The 14,133-nt window shown below is 37.3% G+C and overlaps 1 protein-coding gene across 3 annotated transcripts in view; it reads right to left on the reverse strand.

The window, feature by feature from the left end:
- Positions 1-5,841: 5,841 nt before the first annotated feature.
- IPO11 (importin 11) overlaps positions 5,842-14,133 on the reverse strand; it is a 105,972-nt gene continuing 97,680 nt past the window's right edge. For all 3 annotated transcript variants that reach the window (XM_067316591.1, XM_067316590.1, XM_067316592.1), the window contains one exon: positions 5,842-6,217. In XM_067316591.1, coding sequence (XP_067172692.1) covers positions 6,053-6,217 — 165 coding nt within the window. In that variant the 3' untranslated portion in view covers positions 5,842-6,052. The remainder of the gene's footprint in view (positions 6,218-14,133) is intronic.

Here is a 14,133-nt window from a genome sequence, read left to right on the forward strand (position 1 = left end):
GCTCTACTCATTTGTGACGCTTTTGTGAGGAAATGACCTGGCCATTGGACTTGTTTGCAAAAGACACAAAAAGCCTCCATCACTTATCGGCATGTTTCATCACAAGAAAGGAAAGGTGCCACCAACTCCCTTCTCAGAAGAAGCACCCTGGCAGGCAGGGAAAGCTGTTTGCTGTCAGAATCCAAGACCACCTTTAACGGCTGTTTCAAGTGTGGTTCGAGTGTTGCCCACCTCACCGCGGCAAAGCAGATCCCTGTCGCAAGGCCCGAGGCCCCCAGAGCCTGCGCGCGACGGACGCTCAGCCGTGGCTGGTGCCACCAGCTGCTGAGACTGGGGCCATCCAAGGACACGCAGGTGTCCTGGTGCTCATCACGCCGTCTCTGGGCATGGCCACGACAGATCATATATCGAGTCTAGTTCAACCAGTGCTGGGAAAGCTCCCTGCACACAGCCGGGCCGCAGAGGTGGCCGTGCTGTTCGGTTACTGCCCAGTGGCAGGACGGCACGGCCCGGCCTGGCAGCCGCCCCCCTCAGGGGGCACTGAGGACCTGAATACTTCCACAGCGGGGCTTAGATAAAATACACACCCGCAGTCTCAGTCCCTTCCTGTGGCAGGTTTTAAGGAAAAAACAGAAATCCTCTCCAAAGCTCCAGCTGCAGTTTTCGCATTCACAAAGTGTTCCTGATCATGTTAGACAACTGCACGCAGAGCTACTATTTACTAGTTTCACTTCACAAGTGGCTGCAGCTTTGAGAAAGAAATTTAGTGCCACTGAAACCACGTACAGGGCCCAGTGCTGAACCACAGGGGGATGCTGCATTTCTGCTATGAGAGGGAAATTAGTTTCTCAAATGCTTGTTGGAGCACTTCCCCTGATGAGACACATCTCTCCCGAGCAGCCCCACAACTCCTGCCCCGGCCTGGACCCTGCGCAGCAGCGGGCAGAGGAGGGCACCAAGCCAGGGGCGCCCAAAACCGTCTCCCCCTTCACTCATAGCCTGGCCACGCGGGAGGCCCCAGCCTGCCCCGATGGCCCTGGCCGCCTCCTGCCAGCAGGTCGGGAGCAGCCGGGCCAGGCCGGGCTGGGGCAGCTTCTCTACCACCGGCACCGCGGTGCTGCCCACCCCTTTCCAGGTGAAATAGCTACAGCTGCTGTACACACACACACACATATATACGCGCATACATATATATGGTGTGTGCCTATACATATACGTGCATATACATGCAGTAATTATATATATACAGTGGTTATATATGATGTATGACTACTGCATATATAACATGCAATATGACATATGATCGATGATACCAGCTTGTTTCAGCTTATACATATGATATATATGTGATAGTTACATAGAAGAACTATCAACAGCTATATATATTATTTAAGACTATATGCATACACACTATATGTTTATGTACACACATATCTGTATCTATAAAACTCTCTATATTTTTTGCATACTAAAGCTAGAGTTTTAACATACTTCGTCATCCAACCTAAAAACATTTGTGGAAACAAAATTATTCCGATAATTTTGTCTGTGATAAGAATACCTGGAATACACGATTTAATTTCAAGTATTTATAAAATCTTGCATAGACAAAAGTTATCTGTAGAAGCTGAAAATTTTGAGTAATGTTTGATTAGATGGGTTATTAATTCATGATTTAGACCAAAGGGCAAAAAAATAGTCATGTCAGTGATCTACAAAGTTAATTTTTTTTAAAGATGGAAATAGCAAAAACAGTTCTCTTTTTATTCAGCTCATAATTTCAAAGACTGTTTATTCGAATAATCAGAGGCAGAAAAGGCTTACATTCAACTTCACAATCATGGCTTCTTCTGAAAGGTAAACTGATTCATAAGCCTCAGGAATTTAACTGTGCTGCAGGAAAAAAAATTGAAATTATTTTTTTGCCTCGAAAAACAAAGCTAAAACAGGAACAAGATCAAAGCAACAATCCAAAATCCTCCAAGCTTGCAGTAGCCCTAATTTAGCACTTTCAAGTGAAAATTTAATATGACATTTGGGGAGGGAGAGAGGAGGTTGGATAAAAAGAATTTGTTAATTTCTTATGAAGCTGAAGAATTTACACCACGGTATTATATATAATAATGCCTGATTTGAACCTGGCATAGCATGAACAAGCAGTATACAAGCTTCTCCTCGCTGTCTCAGAAAAAATTTTTCTGCTAGTCTAAGCTGAAATTTCTCCACTTTTTCAGTATTGGACTGCTACTGAACACAGACAGACACTTGTATTGCATTAGGCTAAACTGATAGCAGTTCTGTCATACAAACAGTTATTGTGATGGTATTTTCATTTATAGTCCAAACTTAACTTGGAGTAAAATCTTCCAAGATAAGTTAAACATTAATGAAGAATTTGGCTTGTTCCATAATGCATATGAAAATGAATTTATATACTTATTCAGAGATATTATGACAATGTTATAATGCCATTGTTAGCCAAAAATATGTGTATCATTCTTGACAGCCTGTGCCAACATTAGTTATCATGCACTAAAATAAATTACAGTGAACACTCCATCAGGTGGGTTAACGGGGGCTGGAACACCTCTGCACCACCATCCCCGACACGCTGCTCTGGAAGCGCAGCACAAAGCTCGCTGGAGCTCACCTAACCCTGCTCATACACAGCACCATTTATTTATTCAGACTGAACCATCGTTTCCCAGTCCTGCAGTGCAAATGCTAGCAAGGTCGGTGCTAGTCTCACACTGAGCCAAGCTCTCCAAGATGCAAGCATCCGCAGATGAACTATGCAACAAATGCAATTTCGGTAAACTGCCCCCAGGTCCTGGTAACCACCTGTAGTTCAGACTGGAAAAGAACCATTAGTGCACTGAGTCTGTTTCCTTGCAAGTACAGAACATTACCAGCTAAAACTCTTAATTGTGAATATTGATTTTGCTGGGTGAATGAGTAAATCAGATGCAGGAAACATCCACGTTGTACCAATTTTTCTAGCAAACCTGGCTGGGCCACGGTAAGAAGCAGAAAGTAACGGGATATCAAAAGCTTCTGGAGAGACATGCTGGTAGCTGGTTAAAGAGGGCAGGTTTTGCATTCAGAGGTCTGATCCCTCTGGCAGCCACTGCCACTCAGCCAAAAGGTGAAGGAAAAGGCACAGGAGAGTGGCCACACATCCTCTGGGAACAGAGGAATGCTTTAAAAACACCTACCCTCCAAAGGGGCAGTAAAGAGAAAAACTCAAATACTGAAAACCTCTGGTTCTGGTGAGATTGTCAAAAGCATGTAGGTTCCTATATCTTTAAAGAGCCAATCACCTGGGGGGGGGGGGGGCACACACAAAAATACCCACTGTCCTAAGAGTTGAATTGTCCTTTAGTGAAGCAAAGTTCACTCCAGCTTTGAAGGTGGAGGATCAGCGCTTAAGAGGAAAATCCTCTCAAAATGCAAAATAGCCTTTCTCCCCCAAGATATGAATGTCAAAGGCACATAGAAAGTAGCAGCTTTATCCTGTTATTCCTGCGGTTGCCCAGGCAACAAACAATTAAAACTCAAAGCTATCTTTGAGTCTCAAGTTTGTAGATAATTATTTGAATTGTGACAGTCCGGGCTCAAAACTTTTCAGTAACACTTATGAAGTATCCTGATGATAGGCCTCTGATGAATAAGCAAAAAATTGAGGTACTGGATAACAGCAATTTATGTCCAGGTGCGGCCTAGAATTAATTGGAATTAATGACTCATTTACCTCTGGTATGTTTCACTGTGTTATGACAACTAAAAATGAGATAGAAGGAAGTCAAGAAAGTAAGATTTTTTTTTGTAATAAAGAAATTGGTGATAAAAATGAAAACTTTCATCTTCATATATACACACATACATTGATATTCTCTAACGCTTCTACAAATATAGTTTAAGAAGCATTACAGTCAAAGTTTCTTTTTCTCTGAGATCAATAAAATCATCTTTCTCTCATGAAGAAATATTTCTGCTCACAAACAATTTTAACTGCTTTCCTCAATGTTGCTACTTGTATGTTGTAGAGTCAAGAAAGGGTAACCAACTATGATACTGATCTATATTGCTGGATTAGTAGACACTCCTTCCTCTTAACATGTGTACCCAGTTCCTTCAGAACGCTCAGCTTACGGCATAGCTTTGCGAAACACTTGGAGAGCCAGCTATGGTACAAAGATCACTGTCTGGGACAGCATATTCCATGGTAGGAATCACAGAAGTGTTACTTTGATAATAAAACCCTAAGTACATTATCAAAAAAAAACAAAAACAAAACATAACAAAGCATTAACAAAGTTAGTTTAATAGCAACAACAGAAGTTTAGGGTGGCCAGCAGTTCTCTGTATAACTCAGCACTAAAAGCTACAAATTAACTGAGGGATGGAAAAACAAAACTTTCTTTTCATGTAAGTGTAACACTACCTAAAATTATAGTTAAAACAAACCTTCAATAACGCTGCTGTTCCAGTAATTAAAGCTGAAAGCCCATCAGGAGAGATGGGCATTTTGTGGAATGTCCATCTTTACATGTATTTGTGCTTTGGTATCAAATTAAAGGCAATAGTTACTCTACAGAAAGTAATCCAGGAAAGCCTATTTAATATATCCTATTTAAATGTATTTTAGAATGACTAATGGAAATATTAACAGTGTGAGGATTGATTCATGCAAAGAAGCTTTTAGTTAATCTTAAAGCGCAGAGGAAAAAAAAAAAATCAAGGCCACGAAGAGTTATAATGACTTATTCCATGCGACAGCACAATCATTCCTTATAGGTCCAATAAGGTTAGTGGAGGAGGGCATGGTTCTCTAAATTACAGGTAGTTTTACGTACTGTAGTAACAGAATGCAAGTTAAGTAAGTCAGGAGTGAGGCATCTTTGGAAAGTCTAATTGACACTTTACTGTTTGTCTTTTTGGAAGCATCAGAATTTGTAGTACAGTTCTGTAACTCAGAGGAACAAAGGACTCTGCAGTTACATGCTGTTCACAGCCATCTATAATAAGATTGTACTGTGCATTTTGATATCCCAGAGTTTTCAGAAAATAAAACTAGGTCTGTCAGCATAGAAGAATTGGATAAGAATAACTTCTCCCTTGTTCACCTTCCCTTCAACAATTTTTCTTCTGTTGAGGAATAAAGATAGTAATTAGGGATGTGAAAAATACTTCCTTTGAATCACCAACTATCCTCAAGATTTCTCCATCATTCTTCCTAAGTCAGCTATCCTCATTACATCCTACAGGGTCTGCTCTAAAATCAAACATATTCAATAGATTTAGGATGGTGTTCTTCATCTTATGAAAAGGACAATTACTCAGCAATGCTAAATACACCCTAAATCCCACTTCTACCAAGGCTGATAGCTTAAATACCTACAGTACACTAAAACCCTGTCAGCTTCAGGGAAAATTCACATTTGGTAATTTATTCTTTTGAAAGGAAAAAATGTTGTTCAACTCCTTAAGCCTGGGAATCTTAAGCATACACAGATTTATGTGTGCATATAACATTTAACATTAAATTTAATTAAAAACTTAGTGTTTCCTGCTGTAACAGTTCCCCTACTTAAACAGCTGCAGAAAAAAAAAATCATCAGTAGCAATTAAGAAGTGTAAGGCAGGGAAATCAAGATGTTACCATTGCACAAAAAGAACTCCAAAATCAGCTTCCCATTCTCAGTGTTAGGAGTAACGATGAAGTCAAAAACCTTGTTTTTTCTATTAACAGCAAAGGAAGCAAAAGAAATTATTAAACATATTTCCTTATGCAAATCCACCATTCTTCATACACAGAAAATCACACACTCATGAAATGAGTTTGTAAACTCTAGTCAGGAGCCAATTTACATTTATTCTGTCAACCTTACAGTGAGGAAAAAACATTTTCAAGGAAAAAAATTTTCTTTTTAAACAAGTTATTTTTAGCTTTCAGTAGGCTCTTCCATACAAGAAGGAAGGCTATAGTTTTGGCTTTTTTGTATTATTTGGAAGGGAAGTTGGACATTAAAAAAAACTTGTTTCTGCTTATTTAGAAGCCTTGTAAAAATTCTTGTAGCTGTGCAACTATTTCTGTATCCACAGTTTCCATAAGCGCATGAAAACTTTGTTCTCCCAGTAATTCCTGCTGTGCCTTTAGCTTCTCATAGACGAACTGCTGCAATGACACAGTGTGTACAGGGTCCTTTAGTGCAAGCTGTGGAAACAGATAAGAAGAAAACAATATATAACATCACAGTAAAAAATAGTCTGGAACTTACTCATCTCTTTTATAACCTGAGCCAGGGAAACAAAGATCTCCTGCTTTTCTTTGTACATAGCTGAGAAACAAGAGAAATTCTCAGAAGGCAAAGATCAAATTTACCCCCAAGATGAAAAACAGACGGCAGTTTCAAACTATTTGAAACAACAGTTCTCAAATCACAGACCCAATCTGCTATAAGATTTTGCCCTTCTATAAGACAGAGATTTCAAAGCTGCTTTGTTGATTTTCCATCAGTATTATGAAACCCATCAAATGTTACCATGATAAGTACTTTAAAAGTTTTCATAAAGTATAATCAGTTTGATTTTACTAATAAGGAAACAAAACACTGAAAAAAGCTGAACTGATTTAAATCCATATGACAAACAACAGAAATAGCTAGAAATAAAAATCCATTTTACTTAGAATTTCAGGCCTGTTCTCTAACCATTAAACAACAATAGCTAAAATAATTTTTCCTAACGTATAAAGATGTGACCAAGTCTGGAAAAATTACACTATTTTCTGAGGAAGGGAGGGGGAATATCTGTCTTGATAATGAGAGGTGTGCGCAGGCCAGAGGCATCTGTCACAGCATTTGTCTCTCAATCCACCAGGCTGGATGAAGGGGGCAAGTGCGTATGCTTATGGGTTGGTGGGAGGGTGGCTGCACCTGGAGCTTGAAGTATCATAAAGGAGGATGTTGAATAAACAGGAAATTACTGCAGACCTGAGAACTTCTGCTTATCTTAGTATCAAAACCCCACAACACTACTACTTATACTGGAAGGTCAGAAAACCATATGATGCTAGATGTCAAAGGCCACTGCAACAGGAGTCTTTTCTGAGCTTGTAATACCCTGCTATACTGCTATCCCCAAAAGAACTGAGGCATATTAAACTTGCACAACTGCTCCTTCAGGATTTCTTCATTCTTATTTCACATATCATCTATGGCATAAGTTTACCGCATTATTAGCAATATTTTATCAGCCACTATGTAAACAATAAAGAGGATTATTGCTGTAGATGAAGGATACTGAAATTTAATGTGATCAACTGTAACTCCGACATTTTTTAGATCATAAATTCCCTTGTTGGGTTGAATCAGAGTTAAGAAATAAGGCATTAAATTCTTCTCTGACTAGAAGTCATGGGAAACAATTAGCATCACATAGAGTTTATATTAAACAGGAATGCAACACACGAAGTATGCCTTATTTAATAAATTACCTGGACTGACAAATGGGTTTGAATATAGAGACATCATCAATAAAAACATAAGCTGTCCAGTGCCTAAGCCGAAGTTTCGATTTTTCTTTAGCAGTAGTAAGCTTAGGTCACTCTCACCAGATGAGCTATGTGATTTTTCAAATATTCATGGATGAATTTGTAAAATAATAATAATAAAAAAAATTCTTCCAAGAAAAATCACATTGCACATTCATGACACCTTTCCATTCCTTTCTATTCTGGTATAACACAAAAAAGAATTATTTAGATATATGGTTTAATATGGAGTGGAAGACATTATACCTATTAGTGCTTTAAGATACATTTAAAAGCAAAGAAAGCTAGAGCAAAAATAAAAGAAACAAAAACCATTATAATTGTCACAAAAGCGAAATTGAAGGTGTATTTCTTATGAACAAGTGGAGTGAATAAGCAGACTACTTTTTAGCATCATCTATCAGTGCCTGCAAGTTCTTTCTTCTTTCTATTATGGTCACCTTTCATGTTATGAGTCTCTTAATCATCCTCTTGGTATTCCTAATATCATCATCTTAGCCTTTGATCCTTCACCATTTTCTACTCCCAGCTATTTTACATTTCAAAGGTAAAATATCATCTTTTTATTACTTATTTCTAACACTGCAGTCTTTTGCAAAGGGATCTAATTGTGATAATAGTTTAGCATTCTTTGTATAGTAATTTTTCCTCAGTAAATATAATCTTGTCTCTAAATTTTAAACAGGCTTTTCACATTGAAAGATACTAACAAAAATCTAAGCTACAGCTACTGTAATCAAGATTTGCCAAGGTTACTTTTATCCTCTTGCAATATTGCTTTGGCAGATCTACAGGGTAAAAAAGACTATTTTGCCAAGCAGACAAAGAACCAATCTCAGAACAGTTTGCATTTGTTAAAAAAGAATTATAATCTGGGAAACATACCACATTTCTAATTTATTTGTTAGTTTCAGTAAATTCATACCTGTAAACAGTCACACACAAAATTACTGCAGGGAATCCTGTGCAGAAAGCCCAGCATTAAAATTGCACAGACAAGTGTTCTCATACTTGCGACCCAGATACAGAAGAAACTAGATAAATGGCATGCATCACTGTCACCTCGGCACACATCTCCAAAAAGCCATTCTTTAACAACCTTTTTCTCCCCAAACCAACTAATTTACATTTTCAGTTACCAACATATGACTTATGTGACCCTACCACATAGTTGCAAAATAAGCCTCAGTTTTCAGGGTTATTAAAATACGTAGTCCTGATGTTAGGTTTACTGTTTTCCATGCCAATTTCATGCAAACTGGTTGCCCAACTAAACCCTGCAGTTCTGAAGTTCTAGTGAACCTTAATTTTAAGGTTCTACTTTTCATGGGTATTTCACGGGTATTTCATCTACTGCAGATAAGCAGACTGATCATTAGGAATCTCAACAAAAATCTCAGAAACTATAAATCTTGATTAAATATTACTATTAAATGCTGTCTCAGGAGGTTTTTGTCTTTCGAGATCTGGAGATGATGGGGCCTGTGAATGATTAATGTCCTAATTAATTACAACATAATACATTAGGATAGGCTTACAAAGAGAAGCACATTTAGTCTGATTTCTTGAAAGCAGAACTAATTCAGTTGTGATGTGCAGCAATAACAGGTGCTTAACTGAGATAATAGCAAAGTTCTGCTATTATTTGCAGGAATTCCTGTCTGTATTGCTGGGTTAGAAGTTGCTGACTGCTTTCAAAATTCTTCACTTCAAATAAAAAAAAATGATGGACTAGGAAAGGCAAACAGCATAATCTTTACAATGAATTTTTTTTAGAATGTTTATGAACTAAAATAATGACTTAGAACATCTGTTTCATCAGGAATAACATGGATTCAAAAAGCAAGGGGATACTGCTGTAGCCGATACATGAAATAAGATTATCAATTTTCCTGCTAAGCAGTAATTTTCATTTCTTCACTTCTGAAAAGATTACCTTCAGCCAATCATTTATCTGATTTTTCTTCTTGCAGCACCATGTAAGAACTGCTGTTAAGGTGAGACCAGGAGCCTACTATATCCGTTATTCTGTTCCCAACCTTGGGCAGTTGGGAAGCTGCACAAATACAGAGTCATTCTTCCCTTTCAAACTTTCCACAGTCAACACTAAAATCCTCACGAGCCAGAAGGTGCAGCCGGATCACTGAACTTTAGAACCAACAATATATTCATCCTCCTTGAATTGTCTAAATTGATTGAAAAAAGAACTAGATTTATGGGCTTCAAAACAGCCTGCAGTCATAAATTCAACAATTTAATTACATGCTGCATTAAAAAAGTAATTCCTTTTGTTTGCTTTAAACCTGTTGCCTAGTAAAAAGGGACAGAAATTTGTTATAGGATGTTCATTTGTCATTGCCATTCAGTTCATGATTCTACAGTATCAGTCTTTTACTTTCCATGCTAAAGAATTTTAGCCTGTTCAGGTAAGGCATATTACCTTATACCTGTATAGACATATAGCTATGTTCTCCCTGTGTTTTCTCTCTCTCCCCCTCTCTTTTTCCTTAGAGATATCTCCTGTAGATTGTGTATATTTGTGAGTGCATTAGAAACAAACCACCCAAACTCCAGTCTCTGGGATTTCCATTTTAGATAGCTCAGTCCAAACATGAGCGCCAAACTTCAGCACATCCAAATTCCTAGATATGTCAACAAGCACAGATAAAGTCCACTTGATCTCTGCACATACAATAAATATGATACGAGAAGGATGCATCAAGTTTACTATACATACTTTCGCCTCAGAAAACCTTGAAGAAATATGGGAGAATGGTCTAGTCTCTCCTCATAAGGAAATCATTCCATACTTCTTAGCATACCTCTAACTTTTCCAGTTCTTCTATCTCTTTTCTGATATGATGAGTAGAACTGCTTGCAATACTGTGTATACACTATGGATATTTCCAGCATAATACCGCTTTTGTTTTGCTCTCAATTTTTTTCCTTATAATCCCTAACATCTTTGTCCTTTTGACAATTGCTAACATTTTCAGAGAACAATCTGCAATGACTCCAAAATAATTTTCTCAAGTATAACAGCTAATTTAGGTCCCATTACCGTGTATGTATAGCAGGGTTGTTTTCCTCCCACCACATGCATTACTTTGCATTTATTGACACTTGCCGTCTTCTGTTGTTGTATCACAAAGTCACTCAATATTGCAAGATCACAACTGAGTTTAGTTTCAACTACCCTGAACAATTTTTGTACCATTTCTAATCTCTGTCACTTTGTCATTCATCCTGCTTTCCAACTCAATATACTAATATACTACATGGTTACTAGCACCTATGTGCCTCACAAATGTTCTTTAACTTACATGAGCAGTACCACTGGAATGTAAAAAAGAATATCCTAGAGCTAAATAGTTATGTTGCAGGTATTACTGTTGAGTCACATTATCTTGTTGCAGCATGCACCAACTATAACTAGATTTGGGCATCATACACACACAGGCCTAGATACAAGCCCTGTCATTAAGTGAGAGACAGTGTGAGATTCTGCATTGTGCTTCTTTGGAAAACAGAACACAATTTGCAGCCCAGGTGGCAAAATGTGAATATTGTTCTAAGTCATCTTTGTATCTTCCGAAACTAAAGCTGTTTTAGAGAGCTGACAGGGCCTAAGGCATGGGGGCTGTCTGGATCACTGAAAGTTTCCCAAGCTGTACGTTAAGACCTACTCACCTTTTCTCCCTTTTTCCTACCTCTCAAGCATGACTCTTCACACTCTACATAATTCACGCCAGGACGTGAAGCGTTCGTTAGCTGCTCTCTTCTGTTGTGGCAGCACTGGAGGGCCCTAATTTACTAATCCAAATTTTATACTGATGCTTATTACTATTGCATTTCAGCATCTTTACACAAAATCAAGTTTACAATGCTTCGTGGCATCCCTTATTCTGGCACAATCTTTTCTTCAAAATAGCAGTTTTTCCTTTTGATTAATGTAAATTATTTTTAAATGGTTGGTTTACTTAAAAGGTATTTAAAAACAGTGTTATTGAATGAGACTGGAGTCCCTTTTACATGTTCAAGCGCTTATATCTAACATAAGGCCTGCAGGGTCTTTTCAGTTCTGGATAATTCCAGTCTGAAAAATAACTTTTGAAAAATAGACTATTGAATGTAGTTTAGAGAAATCATTATACTTCTGTTGTAATTTGTATACAACATAAATAGCTCTATACACAAGTACTTACAGGAACCCACACTTACACTGGCTCACTTCATTGCCTGTTGAACACCTCTTCCCTCTTACTCCTCACTAATAGTCTGCTGTGTTAACCCCTGGAGCGTAAGGTCTTCAAAGACTGCATGTCCTTCTATGTTTGTACAGCTCCTATTGCTATGACAATAAATAACTGTTTTAAAAGATCACTAGTTATATTTAAGGCTATACTATGAACATGATACTGTCAGAAGATTTTCTTTCAAGTAAATACATAACAGCACAAGTATCTGTTATGCATTCTGCCTTTCTAAGCAGTTTTCACTTATGAGTAGAGACATCTTCAAATCTCCTACTAAGTGGCCAGCTCTGTGGAATGAATCACCCTATTTCTATCCTCACGTGCCACAGAAGCTCCAAAGCTATATGCAGGACAATGACCTGCATAATACTTGATGCAGGTTTGTGACCTCATGTCACAACTTACTTTCAATTACCAGCATATTACCTGAGAAATGTAAAATTTAGCACTGAATTCCCTACATGTCTAAACCTCTTTTTTAAAACTATGGAAAAGCAGTTGAAGTCAAAGTTACTGAAAGATTTCAAAATGATTGTTTCATTTTTGCACCTCTGTTCACAGGAAAATCAGACCCAAATGACTAAATGTCTCCCGCTTACCCTGCACAATGTATGTCAGCAGGACATAGCTGGTATTAAAGCCAATACTTCTCAGTAAAATCCCTAGAATCATGACGTTCTGGAACAGTTTTCTAATAACAGCAACAAAAATTTAGCTACTTTACAAATTGATCTTGAACTTTGGCACAAGTGCCTATACCAGCGCTGGACTGATAGCACACTTCTGCCACATCATTGGTTTTAAACAGTGGTTTGATTGAAGAGCAGCATATCAGTTTTGGAGAACAGTTGTCCGTTCTCCCCGCCCCCCCCACAACTGCACTTACCAGAACCAACAGAATTCTGTGGAATTATCAGTTGTTTTAAACCAATTTTTATTAGGTGGGTCTCTATCCTCAACATCTTCAGACAACACTAATGTCAAAATCACACAATTTCCAATACAAAATCATGTATTATTCAGCACTAAAATGGTGACCTAATCACTACAAGCAATAACGCAATGGTATGTAGAATGCAAGAACAAATAATAAATATCTCCTAAACATTAAAAAAAAAAAAAAAGTGTTTTGGGGATGTCCTGAGTTAATTCTGTGCTGGAAAGATTTCCAGACCTTAAGGGATTCTCCTCAATTTAAACATGGATATTTTGATACTAAAGAGGGAGCAAGAATGATGGGCACAAAATTATATTTACTGTGATGACAAGTATCTTGTGATTGTGATGCTTTGGGAAAAGCTGGAAAAATCATTTAAGAAAGGAACATATCCTTTATTTTTAACAAAGGATATAAGATTACACAATGAAAACAGATGATACAAGTCTACTAACATTGAAGTTTTTTCATAGATATCAGCGGGCCTTGGATTAGATCAGTGGCTCATTTTTAGACTAGCTGCACAGATAGAAATTATACCTAAAACAAAATACATAGCAAAATACTACTTATGCTGTAAAAGTATTGCTTTTAATAAATTGCAATTTCACATAAAATTTAGTCATTTGGCTTATAACTCATCAATTTATTTTCTTCAGAATCTATAAAGTAAGGACTCATACTTTCCATACTAGGTGAAAAAGCAAAAAAGAAAAATCACAAAGCTTATAATTTACATACAGCTTTATCTAAAACATGTGCCCACATGGACGATTACAAGTTTAAATGATAGATTTTTATCTAAGGAAAATACCGTACTTCATTCTTCCCTTCCCTAGTTTCAAATATATAGCTGAAAAAGCTTAACTCCCTTTTCAAAAATGATACTGGAGTTACTAAAAACATATACGTTAAGGGCACGTAAAAGAAGATCTATATACTATACGCAGTGCAAGGTCGTGAATCATTCTCTCCCATCTATTCACATTTTCTAAATAAATTTCCAAGGAAAATGAAATAACAGTCCCTAGAAATATAACACTAAATTATCATAAACTGGTTAAACTACACTAAATTTTCATAAACTTATAAAACACTGTTCTAGCTATTATTGTTTTTAGTAATCATAAGCTGTGAATAATAATGAAGAGACGTAGCAGTGACAGGATAAAGGAATAACATAAAAATATTTAGATCCTGTGCAAACATCAGGAAATGATACTTAGCATGGACCATGCCAGTTTGTACTTTTTCCTCACATTAGTGGCCTTTAAAGTTGTAATGCATTATTATGTTCAAAAAGATAATCCCATTTAACTTTTCATTATTGTTTTACACAGTTTAAACTCTGAGCCCTACCATACAAACTGATTCAGCATCTAGAA

The sequence above is a fragment of the Apteryx mantelli genome, chromosome Z, assembly GCF_036417845.1.
Source record: "Apteryx mantelli isolate bAptMan1 chromosome Z, bAptMan1.hap1, whole genome shotgun sequence".
Classification (NCBI taxonomy): domain Eukaryota; kingdom Metazoa; phylum Chordata; class Aves; order Apterygiformes; family Apterygidae; genus Apteryx; species Apteryx mantelli.